The sequence below is a fragment of the Melospiza melodia genome, chromosome 2, assembly GCF_035770615.1.
Source record: "Melospiza melodia melodia isolate bMelMel2 chromosome 2, bMelMel2.pri, whole genome shotgun sequence".
Lineage (NCBI taxonomy): Eukaryota > Metazoa > Chordata > Aves > Passeriformes > Passerellidae > Melospiza > Melospiza melodia.
This window is the reverse complement of record NC_086195.1, coordinates 73,792,202-73,812,244: the sequence shown is the minus strand read 5'-3', so window position 1 is coordinate 73,812,244 and position 20,043 is coordinate 73,792,202. Positions and strand designations below refer to the sequence as shown.

Below are 20,043 nucleotides of genomic sequence, written 5' to 3'. Positions count from 1 at the left end.
CCAGCACTTTAGTGAGACCTATATCCTAAAGCACTGGGATAACCAAAGAATGCTGGTCTCCTGGTGTGATCCACAAGCAAATACAAAATTGCACTGAGAATGTGTAAGGTACCATAAAGGATTTGGGACACTAAGAGGCTATGTCAGTGACACCAGCAAAGAATTTATTTTTAAGACCGATGCCTGTAACACAACCAAATATGTTTATTTATTGCAGCTCAAAGACTACATGGAATTTTCTAATCCAGATAATGACAACTCTGAGAAGGATTCAAGAGACACCATGGACATATACCTGGATTCACCCAGTGCAGTGGTGTGGGTAAAAAGGCCAGCGTGATCCTCAGATAAACAACTACATAGAAAGCTGTGGTAGGAAAATGATTACATCTCTCTAGTTCACATTGATGGAGCTGATGCTGAAACAGTTTTTATATTTTTGTTGTTGACGGATTGGACAGAGAGCAAGAAAAAGCCCTCAAATTGGTGTGAGGAAGAAAACAATCCCAAGACTAGAAGAGCCTAGGCAGCAGCAAGACTAGATTACAAAGTATAAATACCTAGTGAGAACACAGGCTTTTAAAATTACCACACAAAGGCACAAAAGGCACCCGTGGTTGGAAACAAAGACAACTGAAATTAAAAATAAAGTACAGTTTTAAACTGTGAGGATAATTAATCACTGAAGGAAATGATCAAGGGAAGTGGTGACTTCTGCTTTTCATGTTTTCCATGCAGCACATAATACCTTTCTAAGCATTGCCACAGCCAAATTGCTCAGCAAAGACTGGAGCAGCCATGGGAAGGGGGAAGATCTGTGGATTTGTTATTGTCTACTTGCTTACATTATCTGATGACATTTCAATGCAGAATCCAGGACACAGGAATTCACACTTGCCACCTTTACCACTGAACCTGAGTGGTGTCCCCTTCTACATCCCTGCATTTTGGTGGATCTTTAATCCCTTCACTTGGGCTTGGCTAGTCAAAACCACACAGAGAATGCTCCTAAATGTCAAAGCCTGCCTGGTGGGGCAATATTTCTCCATGTGTGGGGTAAGCTCTGCTTGGGAAGGAGCTCCGTGATATGACCCATAGGGACTGAGAAGCTGATGGTGCTATTGATGAGTGTGGATGTGCTCTGAGAATAATTACTGGGGGAAGGCTCTCTGAGCACTTGAGCTGGGGAATAGACCAGCTGTTATTGTTAGGCCCTGGAGACAATACGGTGCTAAACTTCCTACTCCTAAACTAAACCCAAACAAGTCCAAGATTGGGAAAAACTCTGTGTGATTTGACATCTTTAAACCCAAAAGTTGTGCATCTGTGAAGGTTAGGTGCTTCTGCAACAAAACCGAGTTTGTATTTTTAGGAGTCTGGGCTCGGGCACCTCCACTTCACCAATATCCCTCTTTAGCGCTCAAGGAAATCAAGCCCTTGACCATAAACCAAATCTTGGTACACACAATCTGGGGGAAGGGAAGCTCCCTGGGGAACAATTTTGGCCAAAGACACAAAGCCATTCCTTTACTATTTGAGGAATCTTCCAATCTGTTCAGAGCAGGGACTGTGGTAGTTTTTAAAACACAATGGAATGCTCGCCTTTTCCTCTAACCCAAGAGCAGGAGAGGTCCCTTCAGTTCTGGAGGTCTTTAATCAAGACTTGATAGCTTCTGCCAGATGGATATTGCAACTGGACAGTAGGCACTGCCTTAAGGACACGAGCAAAACATGACATTCTGCTGCACCACGAAAGTCAAATTAGCATAACAGTCAGTGCATCCACAGATCCATAATCTAGGAGTAACACCCACCATCGCAGAATGATGCACTCAGTTCAGGCTGCTGCGAGCTGTAGCCCAACAACACCAATTTCCCAAAGCCAGACTTCTCTGCAAGGTTTGATCTTGAGTTTAAACTGCCTGTAGTGGCAGAAATCATAAATCCATTTCACAGGGTGCTGACAGAGGCTTGTAGATGAGAAAAGGCAATGCTGGATACTTAGTTAATGACAGGTATAGCTTTGAGGACCTGACACACTAATTACTGCCACTATTTATTCAACTTCAGAGCGAAGCTTAACGTGCTTAAAATGTTTGATTTTTTCCTGTACTAAAGGTCCAGTTCTTCCAAGTGCTTTCTCTGACGGCTCGTTGAGGCAAAGGGTGCAATTGCCATGGTCGCTGTAGCTCCCTGGACAGCAATATCTGTGGGACCTCTTGTGGGCTCTCTCCTAAATTGCATTTTGGATGTCCGGCACTCGGGAAAATGTTTCTGTGCTCGCTTGTAGGTACATCAGAGAGCCTTTTACTTCACATGCATAAGTGTGGATTCACAGAAGCTTGACAATAAAGTGCATCTAAAAGGAGCAATAAACACAAGGAGGGAGCTGCATTTTAAGAGGGGGAATTTAATTCCTTAGTGATTGTCGTTCGTGCTTCAGCTTCTTTACACAGACAGCAATGATTACAGAATCACAGAACACTTTGGGATGGAAGGGACCTTAAAGAGCACCTATTCTAACCCCCTGTCGAATGGCTCAAAGCCCCGTCCAGCCTGGCCCTGGATGCTTCCAGGGATGGAGCATCCTTGGCTTCCCTGTGCACCCTGTTCCAGAGCCTTGTGAAAAATGCGTATTTTATGATTGGCTTTTTGCAAATATTAAAATGAATATTACATCTACTGTGTTAGAAAGTAATACTGTATTAATTCTCTTAGGAAGTGTGTTAAATATAGTTTTAGGTTGTAAAAAATGTTAAAATAGAAACTATGCTATGTAGGATGGTTTTTTTAAAAGAAAGGACTTGCAGTGAGATAGCAGCCACAGGACACCTGAATCCTTCAGAGAAAAAGAATTTATTGCCCTCTTATCAGAAGAAACAAACTTCTTCCCACCTCGAAGGTGCTGTTAGGATTCAGAGGAAGAAGTTGACTATGACCAGACAGAATCCTATACTTGAAGGGAATTTATGCAGAATGTATGAAGTGTATGAATATGCAACAGGCTGTTTTTAAGGATTAATGCTTTGTTAATGTGTGTCCTTCTTCGAGTTCTGAGTGCTGCCCAGAAAAAGGTACCAGGACGTCCGTAACTCTTTGTCTCTATTGTCTCATATTGTCCTAATTAAAATTGTCCAAATTATTATTACTCTAATTGTATTGCTATTTTTATATTAATTTTATGACTATTAAACTTTTAAAAATTTAAAAACAAGTGATTTTTCACAGCCTCAACACTGTCACAGTAAAAGACGTCTTCCTTATAGCCAATCTAAATCTATCGTATAAGTATCTACATCATGTAAAGGACTTTTTCGCAAGGAGGGCAGGGACAAGTCAGACGTGACTTGCGACCTTACAGTCACAGTTAGGCTGATGTTCCTAATACACCCCGCCGCATAAAGAGAATGCCTTCTCCTCCGCCTGCCATTGTTTCTATCCTCCCCTGTTATCTGTCCAAGCTACTCAACCCTCCTTTCTCCTAACCCCATCCCTCCCGGCCCTGACCCCGCAGCGCAGCCGCCATTACCACCGAGGCGGCGCTGCCGCTCCAGCACTTCCGGCCCCATCATGGCGGACGCGCTCTCTGTGCCCGTCTCTATGGTCAGCGCTCCCGAGTCTATGCCTGCCGCGGGGCATTGTGGGTGCCTGGCGGAGTTATGGTGGCGGTGTAGGGCTCGGCTGTGCAGAGCGGAGCAGGCCGCGCTGTGAGTGCCTGGGAAAGCGGCGGGGAGGCTGCGGGAGGGGTCTGAAGGCGGAAAGGCGGCTCTGGAACAGGGGGTGTCGGGAGCTTGGCGAGGGGCCGGGCTGCGGCCGGGCCTGACGCTGCGATTTGGATCCCCCGGTCAGGGCTCAGCCCGGCAAGGCCAAGGCGATCCGGCTGCGGGCCGAGCTCGGTCATTCCCTCTTGGCCGATAACTTCTGGTAGTGCTAAAGAGGCTTCTTCAGGTATTTCTGAAATCCGAGAGGTTTAAGGTTGAGTCTGGGTCTTTGAAGGCCAGCTTGAATCCAGACTGAGTTAGTTCTGCGAGGAGCTGCGGTTGTTTATCCTGGAGAAGAGGAGGCTCAGGGCAACCTCATCGCTTTCTACAAGTGCCTGAAGGGAGCCTGGGGCCAGTTGGGTGGGGTCTTGTTCCAGGACAAGAGGAAATGACCTGAAGTTGTGCCAGTGGGGGTTTAGGTTGGGCATTAGGAAGAATTCCTTCACCGAAGGAGTGATTGGACATTGGAATGAGCTGCCCAAGGTAGTGGAGCTATTGTCCCTTGAGGTGTTTAAGGAAAGACTGGATTTTGGCACTTAGTGCCCTGGTCTAGTTGACAAGGCTATATTCAGTCACAGGTTGGACTCAACAATGTCAGAGGTCTTTTCCAACCTGGTTAATTCTGTAACCTAAGAGAAGCAGGGATGCTTTCCAGATGCTTCCTGAAAATACTGGAGCCACACCAGATCTTATTCTTCACTTGATTTCATGGATCCCCCTGTTACACATAATTAGAACAGGATAAGTTGTGGGAACAAGTGACTTTCTTGGATCATGGGTCTGGCAGAATGTGTGCCAAGCGATCTAAAATGGCTCACTGATCTTCAGCTGACTGGTACAGCATCACTGAAATGTGACAGCTGTCCTTGATTAAATAAACCACGGCTTCTTTTTAAAGGTTTTTCCCTCTGTTAATTTTGTTTTTTTGAGTGGTAGTTCAGTGGCAGTAACTGTTCTGCCTGATGGGATGTTACTTTGGGCCACACATGATCTTATCATTTTGATGCTGAAGTTGGGTATTTTGTGCTCTCATTCAGAGTGACAAACTAACAAACTAAGCTTGGTTTGGGCTTGCAGGGTCTCCAGGTCCTGTCAGGCAGTGCTGAACACGGTGTGTGCTCCCAGGGTGGCTGAGGCTGCTTGGAGCCTGTTTCACTCTCATGCATGGAAGAGCTGATAGTGGAAATTTGGGCATCTGCCAGTTTGGTTTTTAGGACATGCTTGGTTCCTGCATGTTCTGGGGGAGAGTTGGTGACAATTTTTCCCTTTATCCAAGCTTTTTTCCTTGCCCTTTGTTTATGTTGCCTGGTGTTCATGAGTGGTTAGTGATCAGCACCATCCTAGGCACGCTGTGTCCCTGTGAGCCAGGAGTGCTCTGGGGAGTGATGAAGGGCTCAGCCCAGTAGACAGTCCTTCTTGAGGGTGGTTTTTCAGGAGGGGAAAGAGTTTAGTTACCAGACTACCAGACTGTACTGCTTGCTTTAGGGATGGGAGATCAGTTCCTGGCTGGTGTTATTTGCTTTACAAACATAGCTTCATACTTAAATAGAGTCCATGTATCATTTCTCAAGCATATTGGAGAAGACTCTGTTGTGAAACCTGAATAGATTCTCTCAATAAAATGCTACTTAAACTTGGAGGATCATGAGCTGAGTGACAGCTGTATACCAGCTATGTGTTACCACTGGGGCTTGTCACTGCTTCTGCTGTTCCAGGGGCAGAGTAGCTCCTAATGAGTGTCCTACCCTGTGAATTGTAGTAACAACTTGTTTCATCCCTTGGTTCTGTAGGAGTGAGGATGACGACAGCAGCCAGGCCAACGTTTGAACCTGCCAGAGGAGGAAGAGGAAAAGGTGAAGGAGACTTAAGCCAGCTATCCAAACAGTATTCTAGCAGAGATCTTCCTTCTCATACTAAAATCAAATACAGGTTAGTATCATTTTTGGAGTGTCAGGGCAAAGCAGGCTGGGAATGACTGTTTTGTTAGGAGTGGCACTCTAAAATTTTCTCAATACATATTGATGTGCTTGACACTGAGCAAGGTCCAGATTGTGCAGGAGTGCTGAATAAGTGGGCTAAAAGTGAAAGTCTCAAAAGCAGAGCTAGGAGTTCAGATGCATTGCAGGTGATTTGGGGAGGTTTAATTTTAGTGATAATTTGTTGCTGTTTATGTGCATGAATTATCAGAAGATGAACATTGGAGACTGAACTTCTTGGCCAGTGAAGTGGAAAGTGAGTTGGCATTGTGGCTGAGCCACAGGGAGTACTGTCACTTACAGAGCAGGTTGGGATGAGAGAAATGAAGTTGAGCACATCTTGAGAGCTGGAAAACCACATAATGTATTTGGCAAAGGAGCACTGTGTAAGGGCATTGAGAGGAGGCAGGGGAGCCATGGAATAGCACTCGGGTAGTGGGATGTGTTGGAAGAGCTGATGTTGAGCTGCAGGTAGTTTACACAGGTCCTAGGAGAAGAAAATTCTTTAACCAGTGAGAAAGATAAAGTGATCTCATTAATATTTTCCTATGTTTGAAATGAATAATATTTTTTTTTCTTTTTGAAAGAGTAAATAAAACCTGGAGTCAGTATGATAAAATTTAAATTAAATCTGTCAATCTAAAAATGCTTATTTTATCTAATTGATGTTACTCTTGTCAGTGAAATTACTATTAAAGTTTTACTTTTGCCATTTTTTGTGTAGATATTTACCCTGCCCCCTCTTCCCTCCTGCCCCTTTGGTTTTCAAGAATATGTATTCATAAGGGAGTTGAGTGTTTTGGAGAATACCAAAACAAACTACACAAAAAGTGCTGCCAAATGGGGAAAATTTCTGGTAGCTTGTTTTGTAAAAAAAATGGGGTTTGAAGCACCAGTCTATTGTTTTGGAAGATGTCTGTGGGGACAGAATTATACAGTATATGTTTTAAATCCCTCCTTTTGTGTGAGAGGGAGAGATGGAGGGAGCATCAAGTGTCTTTTCTTCTTCCTCCCAAATAGCTAATAAAAAGTTGTCTTTGTTAAATTGCCAGGACTGTATCACTGCAGGAGAAGTCCAGTGTTTCAATCCCACTTATGTTTGTGTGCATGGCACAGGGTTTGGGGAGATTTTGCAGCTCTAACAGGGATTCCAAATTCAGTTTTTTAATTACAAAAGCAAATTAAAGGCTTAATCATAAAGACAGGCTGTGCACGCAATGTGTTTATAATGGCTCATGTCTGGGTTTATTCCAGGCACTCTTACTTCCAGCACTGGGTTCAAAGGGAAGTGCTTGTTTTTATTCACTAGTTCTTTTCAAGATATCCACAAAAATTTCAGCAGCCTCTAGGTGGAATTTATCTGGCTTACATATATGTAGTTCATTGTTTTTGCTGGTGTGTTGTTATATAAAAGAGGGGTCACATGTATTTACAAGGTGTTTTGCCTGTTGTCCCAACTTTTTTATTATTGGTCATGGTCTGTGCTCATGGAGAAGAAAAGGTTCATGGAGAGGATGTTCTAGTCTTGGTCTTACCTGTAGACCTTAGAGATTGGGTTTGCAGCGGCAACTTTGGGTGGTAAAACAATGAAGAAAGGTGACAATGATGTTTGTAGATGTCTCCCAGGACACTGGGATTGGACTGCTGGAGAACAGAATATTTCAACCTAGTGAAATGCAGACAGATGTTACCATCCAGTTGTGTAGGAATTTAAGCAGGGTCTTTCATCCATTCAGGAGCCACCAGGAGGGGCAGGGCTGTGTGGTGTGGCAGGTCTGTGTGTGCAATGCACATGCACACAGGAGGGCTCTGCTGAAGAGAGAATAAACATATGTTACATGGAACCCAGTTCTTGTTCCCTGTCCTTACCTGTCAGCCCAGGATTTAGTGGCCTCCATGAAAAACTTGTCCCCAGCTGCAGAGTGTCAAACTCCAGGCTTTCTCCCTGTTTGTTGTTGTAGACAGACCACTCAGGATGCTCCTGAGGAGGTGCGTAACCGGGATTTCAGAAGGGAGCTGGAGGAGAGAGAACGAGTTGCTGCCAGAGAAAAGAACAGAGACAGACCAACCAGAGGTAAAAACCAAGAAACAAAAATATTAACTCCTTTGTGAAACATTGCTCTTGCATGAAATTCGGTGTTGTAAGAAGTTTGCAGTTGCAGACAGCATGTCATGAGAGTAGAATTTAAGGTATTGGCCTGATAGTTCAGAGCTGCTGACCTGCAAGGGAATGTCCACTGGCTTTCACACTGGCTTCATGCTAGCAGGAATCTAGGCCAGCCCGTAGAGAAGCATGGCCAGCTGATACAGGATAATTGTAATGAATTGGCAACAAGTGTGTACAGCTAATAAAGGGCTTTTTTTTGTACTTGGACCAGCAAGACAGGAAGGAGAAAGTAATGGCTCATCTTCTGTTACAGCACCAGTGTAACAATAAATCTGTTTGAAAGTATGCTATTCTTTTCACATATGGTGAAGTAATAACAAAATCAGAGAGCCTTTTGAGAAATATTCATTTTTAGTATTTAAGTACAGCCTCTTGTACTTTAGGTTTAGCTGTGAAGCTATTGCATGGCTTTCAAATTCACAGGAGAAAGTAGATGTGGTTTGGACCAAACTAGCAAACAGTAATGCTTTGGGATCATCCTAAATGGCAACCCTCCAGTTGGATATACATAATAAAAATATTTCTCCACTTCTGTTTTTTATGGATTTTTTTTCTGATTAATAATAATGTCAATAATAATTACTTAAAAAAACTTCTGGAGGCCAAACTACAAGTGTGGGATGTTATTGCTGCTCTTGAGGTTTCCTGCGGTAGGAATCAACATGGGCATTAAATTTGAGAAGTGAGGGGAAAGTAAGCATAAGCTTGTTTATCTCACTCTAATGCAAGACAAATTGTGAAGATTTTTGCTTTCTGACACTAGATGCTGTTAAATGAAGTGACTTAGACACTTTTTGTTTTTACTCTTACTCCGTAGAACATACAACATCATCTTCTGTGTCTAAGAAGCCTCGGCTAGACCAGATTCCTGCTGCAAATCTTGATGCAGATGATCCTCTTACTGATGTATGTATCTTCTTTCCTGTCTTCTTTCCATTTGTTACCCTGCCTTAAGGATTTGCTGTTAATGCTACAGATACTTCTAGGTTGCCTAAAGATTTCAGACAGGTTCCAATGTATTTTCCTTTTACAGCTTCTGAAGTGTGGTGAAAGTCCAGAGTGGTTCAGAGGATTCTGGTCCATGCTGTAGTGATATTCTTGGAAAGCACAAAAAATCTAGGAAACTGAAAGTACCACTTGCAGTATGGGGAATTACCACTGGCTTAGTAAGAATTTCCCAAGGGTAGAGCTGTTGGGGTACCTGCGAATGACTGTCTGCAGGAGCCACCAGTGCTTGCCTATGACTGTGCTTCTTATTGCTGATATCTAGGAGTTAAGTCAGAGGCTTGACAATAAGCTCTGGGTTTTTTAATCCTGTGGTTTTTGGTCCCAGCAGTACTGGACAGGTTAATCAGGCACACAGAATGACTTGTATGACAATGATTGGAGAGTGACTGGGGACAGCCATTCTCTAGAGCCTGTCAGTTATGTAGCATTTTTAATTGCAGTCATCCCAAAAGCATAAACATATTTTTCTCTTGACTTTACTATAAAAGAGCAAAAACCCTATTTGTATTGTATTTGTTGCTACCCAAGTGTTTCAGAAATCAGCCAGCAGCAAAATGTAGCCTTAGTTTGGCAGCCCAGGGCCATTTTTTATTAAAGGAAATGAGCTGATTCTTGCTTTCCATTTGTTACTATTAGGAAGATGATGAAGATGAGGACTTGGAAGACAGTGATGATGATGACACTGCAGCCCTTCTGGCTGAACTGGAAAAAATCAAGAAAGAAAGAGCTGAAGAACAAGCTCGAAAGGTAAAATCTCAGACATTAAAAAGCACTTGTTTTTTGTGAACTGATGTCTGTTAAAACTGGTGTGCCTTAAGTACTTGGGATGACTGAGAACCTCCTCTCAGATGGATTTGTTTTTCTGTCTAATAATTACTGGGGTTTTTTTCCAAATAAGACATATTGAATGTTTCACTCACTGAAACATTTCATTCCCTTTTCGTACACTTTGTACAGGCAGTGAGTAAAGATAGTCTTGATTTCATGTGTAAGTCCTCTGCACTCAGCTATCATACCAAAGGATATAGTGACATTAGTGAGCTGCATGCAATCTGGTGTAATTTAGTTTGCTAACTAGCTTTTATTAAACAAGAAGTAATATTTTTATTTATGAAATAAAAATGTGTGCTTTTTGGTGCTGCTTCTTATGGCTGCAGGTTTTATACAGTAGTTGTTCTGTTACAGCTTTGGTGTTGCAAGGAGCTCCAGTTTGAACTGTAAGACCAGAACTATTTTTGTGTGATTAAACACAGGCAAATTCATTTGAAAGTTGTCTCTGCAAAACCAAATAACAATACAGTAGTCTTTTCAGAACTGGGAGACTCCATTCACATGCAGCTTTCATACCTGTCTATAATCTCTTTCTCTACATCACGTTCTGCCCTTGAAAGGGGAGGAAAGTCCCTGTAGTGACAGATGTTTTCCTGTGAGTGGGATTCAATCCTATCCTAGTGGTCCTTGGTGTAAGAGGGATTGTTGGTGTGGAGTGCATTAGCAAGATTCCTAACTATTGATTGTACTTTGGAGTTTGGACTAGTTTCTGGGCGTGGTTTGTGTTGTCAAACTTAGCAGGTTTTAGGTTTGTATTGGGTACTGGATCTAACATTGTATTGCAGCAGTGTTTAGAGTCCAGGTATTTCATCTGCACTGCTGAAACACTCCTCTGGTGGTGCAACAGAAGTAGTGGGTATGTTCAACATTCCCTCATCTGCTTTTACTAAGTGCTTTCTATTTTTGAGTAAGACTTAAATAATTTTAGTGCTTTTGTGAAACTTTGGTTCCTTCACCTGGAGTGGTTTTGTACATTTTTATAGTATACTCTCCATTAGTGTAAAACAAAACAAAACCCCCAAACCATCAAAAAGTCTGTGAGAAAACCAAGCTACCTGTCACCTGTGTGTAAACTTATCTGAGGTATTTTTTAGAACATGCTAAATAAGCACATTAGATGCTGATTAGGAGACTAGTCAAAGGCTGCTCTGACAATGTCATGTTTTAGTGCCTCTGAACTACTTACAACCTTTCCTGTAGCTTAACATACACATTCATAGTTCAGTGTTTTTCATGCATGTTTAGCTGGCAGCAAACAGGGCTGAGCTTCCAGCACATACTAGGAAAAGCTAGGAGAGGATAATGTTTTTACTGCTGTTGGCAGCATTGTAATTGTGAGCCTGTTCTTGCCTAACAATATAAAAATTTACCTTTAGAATCAACAAGGCCTGTAAAACAAGTGAGCTCTGCAGTTTTGCACTTAAATAGTATGCAAGGCTAAAAGCTGTACCATGCTGCTTCATTGCAGAAATTGTGCTGTACAAGACTGTTGCTACTTGATTGCCCATCTGGCCTGTGAGAGGTTTTCTGCATTAAAGGATGTCTGAAAGTATTTCTTGTGTCTTTATCTAGGCATTTGAGGCACACATCATGAAGCAATGAATTTGTCTTTTGTAGTAACAACATGGTGAAAATTACTTAAAAACACTGTCAACAATTTGACCGTGCATTCGTAGGTGAAATGTACTAAACTACAAATTAAGTGTAGCCATGTGTAGGAAAGATTTTAACTTCACTTGTCCTTGCACAGTACTTAAAATGAAATTGTCAGTCTGTGTGGATTTTCCACTTTGCTTGATAGTTGTAAGTTATGCAGCATAAGATTAAGCAGCATAACTGGTCACATTTCAGTGTAGAAAGCTTGCATTAGGAAAATAATAGTAAATTGCAGCTCAGATAACTAAGTGCTTGCTTCTTTTATAATGTGTGGAAAGTAGGAATATCATAATCTCTCTGAAATTCTCATTTTGTCACTAGATGGTGCTAAAAGCTACAAAGTATTTGGGATAGCTCTTGTTTTGTTTTGCTGTCTCCTACAGATATTCTATGTTACTTTCATTGATGTTCTCTTACCCAGCAGCAGGGCTTGTAATGTCCAGTGCTGCATGCATAGTGAATAAGATTGTGTTATTTATTTGCAATAGTGCCCACTATTGCACACTCAGAATCTAGACCTACAGTGTTCACAGGTAGTCTCTCTTTAAAATTGGCACCTTCAATAAATAGAGGGTGCTCTACAGGTACCTGGAATTTATTTTCTTGTGGTTTTTTGGGGAAGAGGAAACTAAGACTATTTTGATGGAAAAAGTTAAAGCCAGAGTGGGCCACAGCCTTGGAAAGAGTCTTTAGGAGTGTCATCTTTGGAAAGAAGTCTTCTGTTTGTTGGCTTTGGTGTGCAATCTCTTTAGGTTATGCCTTGTTTTCCACGGCTTTGGAATAAGGTGTTACAGGCTAAGCATTTTAGAGTTATTTTAGAAAAAATCCTTTTCCCTTAAGGTGCATGTTATTTCATGTTACTATGTACTATAACAAGCTATAATTTAGACCTAATTTTATAAGTAACTTTGTATTAATAATTCAGATGACTTCAGGATAGCATCTCATGTAAATTCTTAGCTGTGCTGTTGCTGTTAATCCAAATCCATGTTCAGGAATGCTTTACCTGCTGAAATGCTGCTGTCCAGAGGAGACAATGTGGATAAGCCAGTGGCCAGGCAAAGAGAAACTGTGGAGTGAATACCTGTTCTCTCTTCACACTGATCGTCATTCTCTAACCCCATTGTTACACAGACAGATTAAGGTGTCTCTTCTTGTCATCTTCTTGGAACATTCCAGGGTCTTAACAAGATTAAGTAGGTAAACTACTGTAATATATCCCAAACCTCTGCCATATATAGATTTTTTCTCTTATACTTTAGTTATTTTGATTACTTCTGGGACTTCATTTAGAGTAAACTGTATTTTTGTTAATAATCTTCACTCATAACTTTGGTGTCCATTATTTAAGTTGCCACTAAAGGAGAACGGCTTCTTTCCAAATGTATCTGTGCTGAAACAGCAGTTAAAAACAAAATATGTGAGTCTGCTTTTTATGGGGTGTCCTGTTCTCTGTTAACTTCCCTTATGGGCAACACAAATTTCCATAGAAACCTTCTAAATCTGATTTTGACAGTATTAATATTAAGAGATTCTAATTGTTTGTCAGTCAAATAAACAGTTCCTCTCAAAGCTTGTTAACTTCTCAAAATGCTTAATTCCCTGAAGTTATGTAGAATCATTAAATAAATACTATGAATGTTTTTTCAAAATTGTTTGAGTATGGGAATCCTCTTGATGTTTCCTCTACAATTGTAATCTCAGATTGTTTCTAGTAGACACTAAGCTGACCAGGAAATTCTAGTTTTGAATGCCCGTTCAGTGGAATTATTCTAGGTCTGTATAAAACTGTACAAACCCAAAATCGGTGTCTGTTTTAGCCATCCACAGGTAGGTTTCAGGAAACATTTCAATATTCTGAATTAGGCTTTACAATGCTTTTGTTTTTCAGTTTTCAAGTGCTTCCTTAAAAAGTAAGTTGAAGTAATAAAAAGAAACATCAAACCAGTGAGCAGCTGAATGTATGTGTGCGGTTCTGGCAAACCTGTTTTAATATCCAGTCGTTCTTTGCTTAGCTGAGAGCAGAAAAAGTTTTCAATTTGTTTTCTAACAGTTTTATTTCACCAAGTGATTTCTCTATAACTGAATATATTACTTTACTGGTGGTCAGAGTAAATCTTAGCTCTGGCCCCCCATTTTAGCCATGTCACAGGCTTTCAAATAAAACATCAGAAAATGAGTCTTGATAGCTATTAATCTTTTCACTTTAAATCTCAAGGATCTGACTAAAACTAGAAGATCAAATCAGTGATTAAGAAAACTTCAGTCAAGAGGCAAAAGCACGTGGCAGAGTATGTTTCTTCATTCAGTGTGTGAGACCTGCCAGGAACACTTAAACCTTGACAAGAACTAGTGATAACATCCCTTTCCCCTTTCCCTGTGGACAGAATCACAACAAAGCTATGTGTGGACACTGCCATTGTGATTACTTTGTGCTCTGTATTTTTGAAGTTCCAGTTAATTATTTGAGTCTCTGTATTGCACAGTTAGTAACTTGAACAATTCAGATAACAGGGTGTGTCTGTGCATTCTTGAATTTCATTCCCTGCTGCTAAAGGCAGTGCTGTCATAGTTTGTCATTCAAAAATTAGCATTTAAATCAGGTTATGCAATTCATATTTTTAAACTTTTTTTCAGCCTTTGATGAGATTGGGTATTTCAGGTTTTTTTTCAGCTGCTCAACATCTATAAAAACTGAGTAGCATAACTAACTTTTATACAATGGAGTCATTTGGGGAATTTCAGCACTTTCTGTAAAAGTAATCTTGCTCTGTGCTAAAGGTAGGAACTATGCTCAAAATAAACACGGTAACGATGTTTTTCTTTCCTTTGCAGTCAGAAACAGATATGCCAAGGAAAGAAATTCCCAAGATTGCCTCTACCACTTGTTTTATCTGCCACTTCCCAATCCCCTGCAACTGTAGTTGACTTAAGTCAATGCAGTGTTTTTGCTAGCAATAATCAGCTGTAGACAGAATTCAGTTGAGCCCGAAAAGCCAAATTGTTGGGGCCAATGTACAAGTTGTGTCTCATAGCCTGCGTGGTGGTGCAGTGGAGATGCAGGCAGTAGAGCCTGGAGTGTGGTTGGTCTCCTATGTCATAATTTAGTGTGAGCTCTAAAAGCAGTCTTGGCTCCCTCTTGTGTCCTCTAAGCTCACATCTGCCAAGATGTGAGCTCAGGTGTGTATGGGACCATGTCCAGCTGTTGGTGTCTTAATCCAGAGCTAAATCCCTCTTCTAGTCTTACACTAGTGCTTGTAGTATAACACTTCTTAAAAGTGTTATTTCAGCTTTGATTTTTTTTTTCTATCACTGCATTTTGTCACTTAATGCTTTTCTTTGTTATTAGAAATCGAACTATGTCAGACTGATTGAGGCTGAAGGATATCATGTGGGTTATGTCAAAGCAGATAAAAGGTTAGAGTGATGTATGTATGTGATGCCTTTTAGAAATCTTAGTATAGAAGATGAGAATGTGCATCTGTGTGTAGGAAGTACATGGGAGTACTGTATGCCTATTTTTTATGATTCTTAATATTGGCTTTATCTTTCTCTAGTGATTCTGAATATTTCCCATTCAAATGACTGAGTGCTTTTTGCTTCTCTTCATGCATGGTGGAGAGTGCTGGAATTGTCAGCTTTGTAGGAATTGATGAGATTAAATCTGAAATGGGGAAAGGGAGGCAGGAGGAACTGCAGTTCCTCCTGAAGAGGTGCTAGCTGACTCCAGTCGATTTTTGACCACTAAAAAAATTGTATGTGAAATGCATTGTAGTTCTCTGCATGTGAGTGGTGTGTGGATGCATTTTCATGCATCATAAAAACCCAAACCAAATTAGTAATGTCTGACTCAGATAAGGTAATGCGTGATGCACAGGTTCAGTGACTTTGGATCATGGCTGAAGTTAATGTCTTAGAGGATGAGACTGTGCCATGCTCTACCTGCCACCTTCAGAAGAGTTCACCTGGACTCCAGCTCTAAAATGAGAAACTGCTGCATCTGTTTGCATATAAAAGCTTGGAACAAGTTCACTCCACAGAGCCATTTTTCAATAGAGGACTATTAATTTCTTACAATGGTCTTAGTAGTGCTGCCTTCTCTTGATTAGGAATTTTTGGTTTGTAACCTTTTCATTTGCTCTCAGTGTTTTTCCCTGGCCTGTTGTGTTTTCAAAGCCTCACTTTTAATGCAGCACTGGAGATTAAAGTTAGTGGTGCAGAGCCCACCTCATTTTGGACATCACAGGGAAAACTTCACATGCTTGCATCCAGCTGTAAATTTGCTGATGCCATAAGCAGTACCTGATCACCTCCTGGGAGGTACCTGAAGATCAGTACTGGGTTTTCGCTTGTTCCAGTATCCAGGATTTTGCTTGGTTTGAAAGCAGTGCTTTGCATGCACGTGCTGTACAATGATCTGAGGGCTGCTGGATTTCTGGGAACACATGGCAACAGACTGCAGTAAATGGGATTTCATGGCTCTTGGCTGTTCCATGTTACATGGAAGGAAGATGGTAAATCAAAGGTTGGCATCCTGTGCTTAAGCAGCTGCATACATTTCTTGTCTCTGATCCACAGTGAAAAGTATAATTTGAGTTTATATTTCTAACATGGGAGGAAATTGCTGTTCCATATCAAATATTTTTGTTCTCCACGTTTCCTTACTTACTGGGGTGATAATAACAGAAGCTGGACAGCAAATATTAGATTTAGAGCTATTTGAAAATTCAAAACCTCAATTGATTTGTGTTAATAACTTCTAATTGTTGTGGTTTGTGTTAAAGCTCCATGGATACAGTAGCAGGAAAGAGCAAGTTTTTCCAAGGCCTATATTTTAATAAGGGCATTACAGGGCTTGTCCTGAAGCTGTACTTTGCTTTTGAGCAATGCGCCCATCTGGGGAACTTTTTCCATCCCACTAACAATTAATTGCAGCTGGTTCTACATTTTGTGAGAAGCAGTGTAATGGTAGGTGGTTTTTATAACTAAAACTTGAGTATATTTTGAAAAGTAAAATCTTTACCAGTGATTCTGTATCATCTACTGTTTGTGTGTACATTAAGTCCATGTTCTTAAGAAAGCAGAGGTATTTTAAAAGAAAATTTCATAGAATCACAGAATGATTTGGGTTGGAAGGAACCTTAAAGGTCATCTCCTTCCAACCCCCTTGCTGTGGGCATGGACACCTTCCACTAGACCAGGTTGCTCAGAGCTCCATCTAGCCTGGCCCTAATCACTTCCAAGGATAGGGCATCCATCCAAAATTTAACATGCCTGATCAAATTAATAGAAAAATACTGTAAATTGTAGGTAATAATAAATAACTTAGTATTGATTACATGTTTGAAGCTAGGAAACTCTGGCTAGCATCATCATCAAGTTTAGCTTTTAAACCTTGTTAACTCCTGCAGCAAGGAAACTGTTTCCTGTCTTGAGATCCTGTAGAAGTCCTCAGCAGTTAATTTACTCAGGCTTTTTCTTTCTCCCTAGCTTGGGGACAAACCCTCACCTCATGATCTCTTTGTTTTTAGTTTATGTAATTTTTAAAATGGTTTGATGGTTTGATTCTCCTGCAGTGCTAATGAGGTTTCAGTTAATTTTTTAACCAGTGTCTTCACGCTGTACTTCAGAGTAGGAAACCTACTTAGTTATCCTAATTTAAAGAATTACTTTCTTTCCCTACTAGTTCTTTCATCAAAGAACACTGCCTGCAACATCTGTGGAAGCTTGTGGAAAAATATATAAAATTAATATTAAACATTAATTTTGAAGTCTGAAAACATTTAAGTCACTAGATGTGCTAATAGAGCTTGAAAGTGTAGGCAGTGAAATTACTTTGTGTTACTTGTAGAGCATTGCTTCACTTAGGCTTGAGTTAATATGCATTTGACAGTACAAGGACAAGAAAATTTGTCTGCTTCTTAATATTGAAACTCTTAAATAGTCTTATGACATCCTCTGTTCATTTCACTGTGGTGAGGTTCTCAATATTCTTTTTAATTGGTCCCTAGGGAAGTTGTAGTTGTAAAATCCAAACAGCTGCTGAAAGTAGAGGTTTTAATATGCTGTATGTTTTCTTCTGCCTACTGAATATTGTATGATGTACTGTCTTTTCTCATGAGGATAAAGAAACGCTTTTAATGTGTATACAGTTTTTAATATAATAAATATGTATGTGGTAAAGCTAGAATTTACCTGAATATTTGATGGCACATCAGATCTATGTAGAGCTGATATGAGTGTTGCTAGTTTGACAGTTTATTAGCAAAGTCAAGCTCTGTAGAATATCTGCTTCTGTCCTTAATCTCCTTGTGTGCAAGTGCCAAACACTCTGAAAAATCTGAGCTAAGAATTAAAGCTCCATCTGTGTGAGTGTTCAAAGCTAAATAATGTGTGTCTCTACCAACTAGAGGAGAAAAGTGGCCTAGAAAAATAATATATCCATTTCTGGTTCTCAGGAACAAGAGCAAAAGGCGGAAGAAGAGAGAATTCGGATGGAGAACATCCTGAGTGGTAACCCACTGCTGAACCTCACTGGGCCAGCACAGCCTCAGGCAAACTTCAAAGTTAAAAGGAGGTACTGTGCAGTCTGTGCAGTGACACCCATCCTCTTGCTGACTCTCACTGTTCAGAGTCAGAAAGTGTTAGCACTGTAGCTGGTTTCTGTTTCCTTCCTCAGATCTTGTCACAAGCATGTAGGAGATAGATTGGGGTAGAAAAACAGATCATCTTTTCTGAAAGACTGAAATCTAATCCTAATGACTAGTTGTTCTGTAAGAGGGTCAAACTCCATTTATATGTTTTTGTATATCTCACCTAATTTTCATACAAGCTTACTGAAATGAAAAATTTCTGTTTTCAGGTGGGATGATGATGTTGTCTTCAAGAACTGTGCCAAGGGGATAGACGAAACGAAAAAGGACAAAAGATTTGTCAATGATACTCTGCGATCAGAGTTTCACAAAAAGTTCATGGAAAAGTATATCAAGTAGTACAGTTTTATGTGCAGTAGTGCAGAAGGACTTGGTAGGTCATGGCTGTTCCCTCCATTTCCCTCAGAATTTAAGACTGAATGTTTGGTCATGGATTCTCAAATGCTTTTCCAAGACCAGCAACAGCTTCATAATTAATAAGTGATATGTATCTGGAGTTTTTATTCCTGCATATTGTTTTCCTTTACAGTTTTAATTAAACCAATTTGTGTCTCATGAATGTTTTTTTTCTTCATGTGTGTTTACTTTTACTGTCCACCTGTAAATGGTAAAAGAGAGAAGCTGATTTGCAATAAATACTCCTGATCATTTAAATTGCTTTCCAAAATGCCCTGTATTTGTAGTGATGATGGTTTGTAACTTACACAGCTTAGATAGATGTCAGTATTAATCAAAGGTGAGGAAGAGCTGAGTATGGGAAGCATTGTGAGCTGAAAAGAACTATACTTTCTGTGGCAAACTGGACTTCCTCTTAAAAGCTAGTTAGAAATTTAGTTAATCTTGGTTTTTAGTTTCTTTTTTTCAGTCTATGTGTGTGCCCCTTAATGGTGGTAATATAATTGTCAGAAACTTGCAAGTGCTTTTATCAAACAAGTGATACCAAGATACCATAGAGCACTTTGTTTTCTAATATCTGTGTTAACACTTAGGATGGTATGAAATATGAATGACTGCAAAAAAAGCTAAAATGTGAAGGTTTTATTTTTTTCTGTTCTCCTGTCATCTCAGTTGCATTTGAAATTTTGGCCAAGTAATGCACTGAATAGGAACATAACATTTTCAAAATGGAGCAGTTGCCTCTCTGCCTAGGAGGTGACAGTGGCAGAACTCAGATGTATTTATGAAAAATTCTTGCCCTTTTCCTTGCCTATATTATGCTCTGTTGAGTTTGTTCTCATAGATGCTGTTTCTTAGTATTATTTTCAATTTCTTAATTTGAAAACTTACCCAATTTTCTTAAGAGAGTAAATGTAGAGCACAGCATTTCAGATTTTTGTTTGACTGGCATCCTGTAAAAGCTTTCCTTAGCTTTAGCTGTATTTACCACCCTTTCACTAAGCTATGCATAGCTTACTAATGCCAGCAGCTCATACCCGCCTTTACTTGGAAATGAGATTTTCAGCATGCTTGGGGTCATGTGAGCTACTGGAGGAATATGTGTTTGTGTTATTTCTGCTGCCTGCCTCACGGTAGAAATGATTCTTGAGAAGCAGAAAAATGGGTGTAGTTTGTAAGTCTTAAAATTAAGTGACTAAAATCTTGGTATATAGGCAACATGTTTAGAAGGTGGGAAGAAAAAAGTTAAGGGCTGTACTTGTCAGGGCCTGGCAGTGGAGAATCCAGCTGCTGCTTCAGGTCCAGGCTAGCAGCACAGTTGTCATGGCAACAGCAAAAAATACATTGGTCTCGCAGTATTCTGAAATCTAATTGCTGTGCCAAAGCGAGTGAGCGCAGAGTCTTATTGGGTGGGGAGACAGATGGAATGCCAGTTCAATGCCCTCATGGGAAGTCACACATGCAGAGTGACAATCATTTGTGTTCCTGAAGTCACGTAATTTTTCTTGGAAAAAATAACTTTAGAGAAGTCAGATGGCTGGGGTTGAATGAGGTCTTCCACAGGCATGCAGGCAGCTGTTCTGCACACCTGCAGG

At 40.4% G+C, this 20,043-nt stretch overlaps 1 protein-coding gene across 1 annotated transcript; it reads left to right on the top strand.

The window, feature by feature from the left end:
* The first annotated feature begins 3,625 nt into the window (after window positions 1–3,625).
* CWC15 (CWC15 spliceosome associated protein homolog) lies at window positions 3,626–18,611 on the top strand. Its single transcript, XM_063148879.1, has 7 exons — window positions 3,626–3,707; window positions 5,552–5,690; window positions 7,699–7,811; window positions 8,722–8,810; window positions 9,549–9,659; window positions 17,858–17,976; window positions 18,262–18,611. Exons 2-7 carry the CDS (start codon window positions 5,560–5,562, stop codon window positions 18,389–18,391), a joined length of 693 nt encoding a protein of 230 aa, XP_063004949.1. The 5' UTR covers window positions 3,626–3,707; window positions 5,552–5,559; the 3' UTR covers window positions 18,392–18,611.
* The last annotated feature ends 1,432 nt before the right edge of the window (window positions 18,612–20,043 follow it).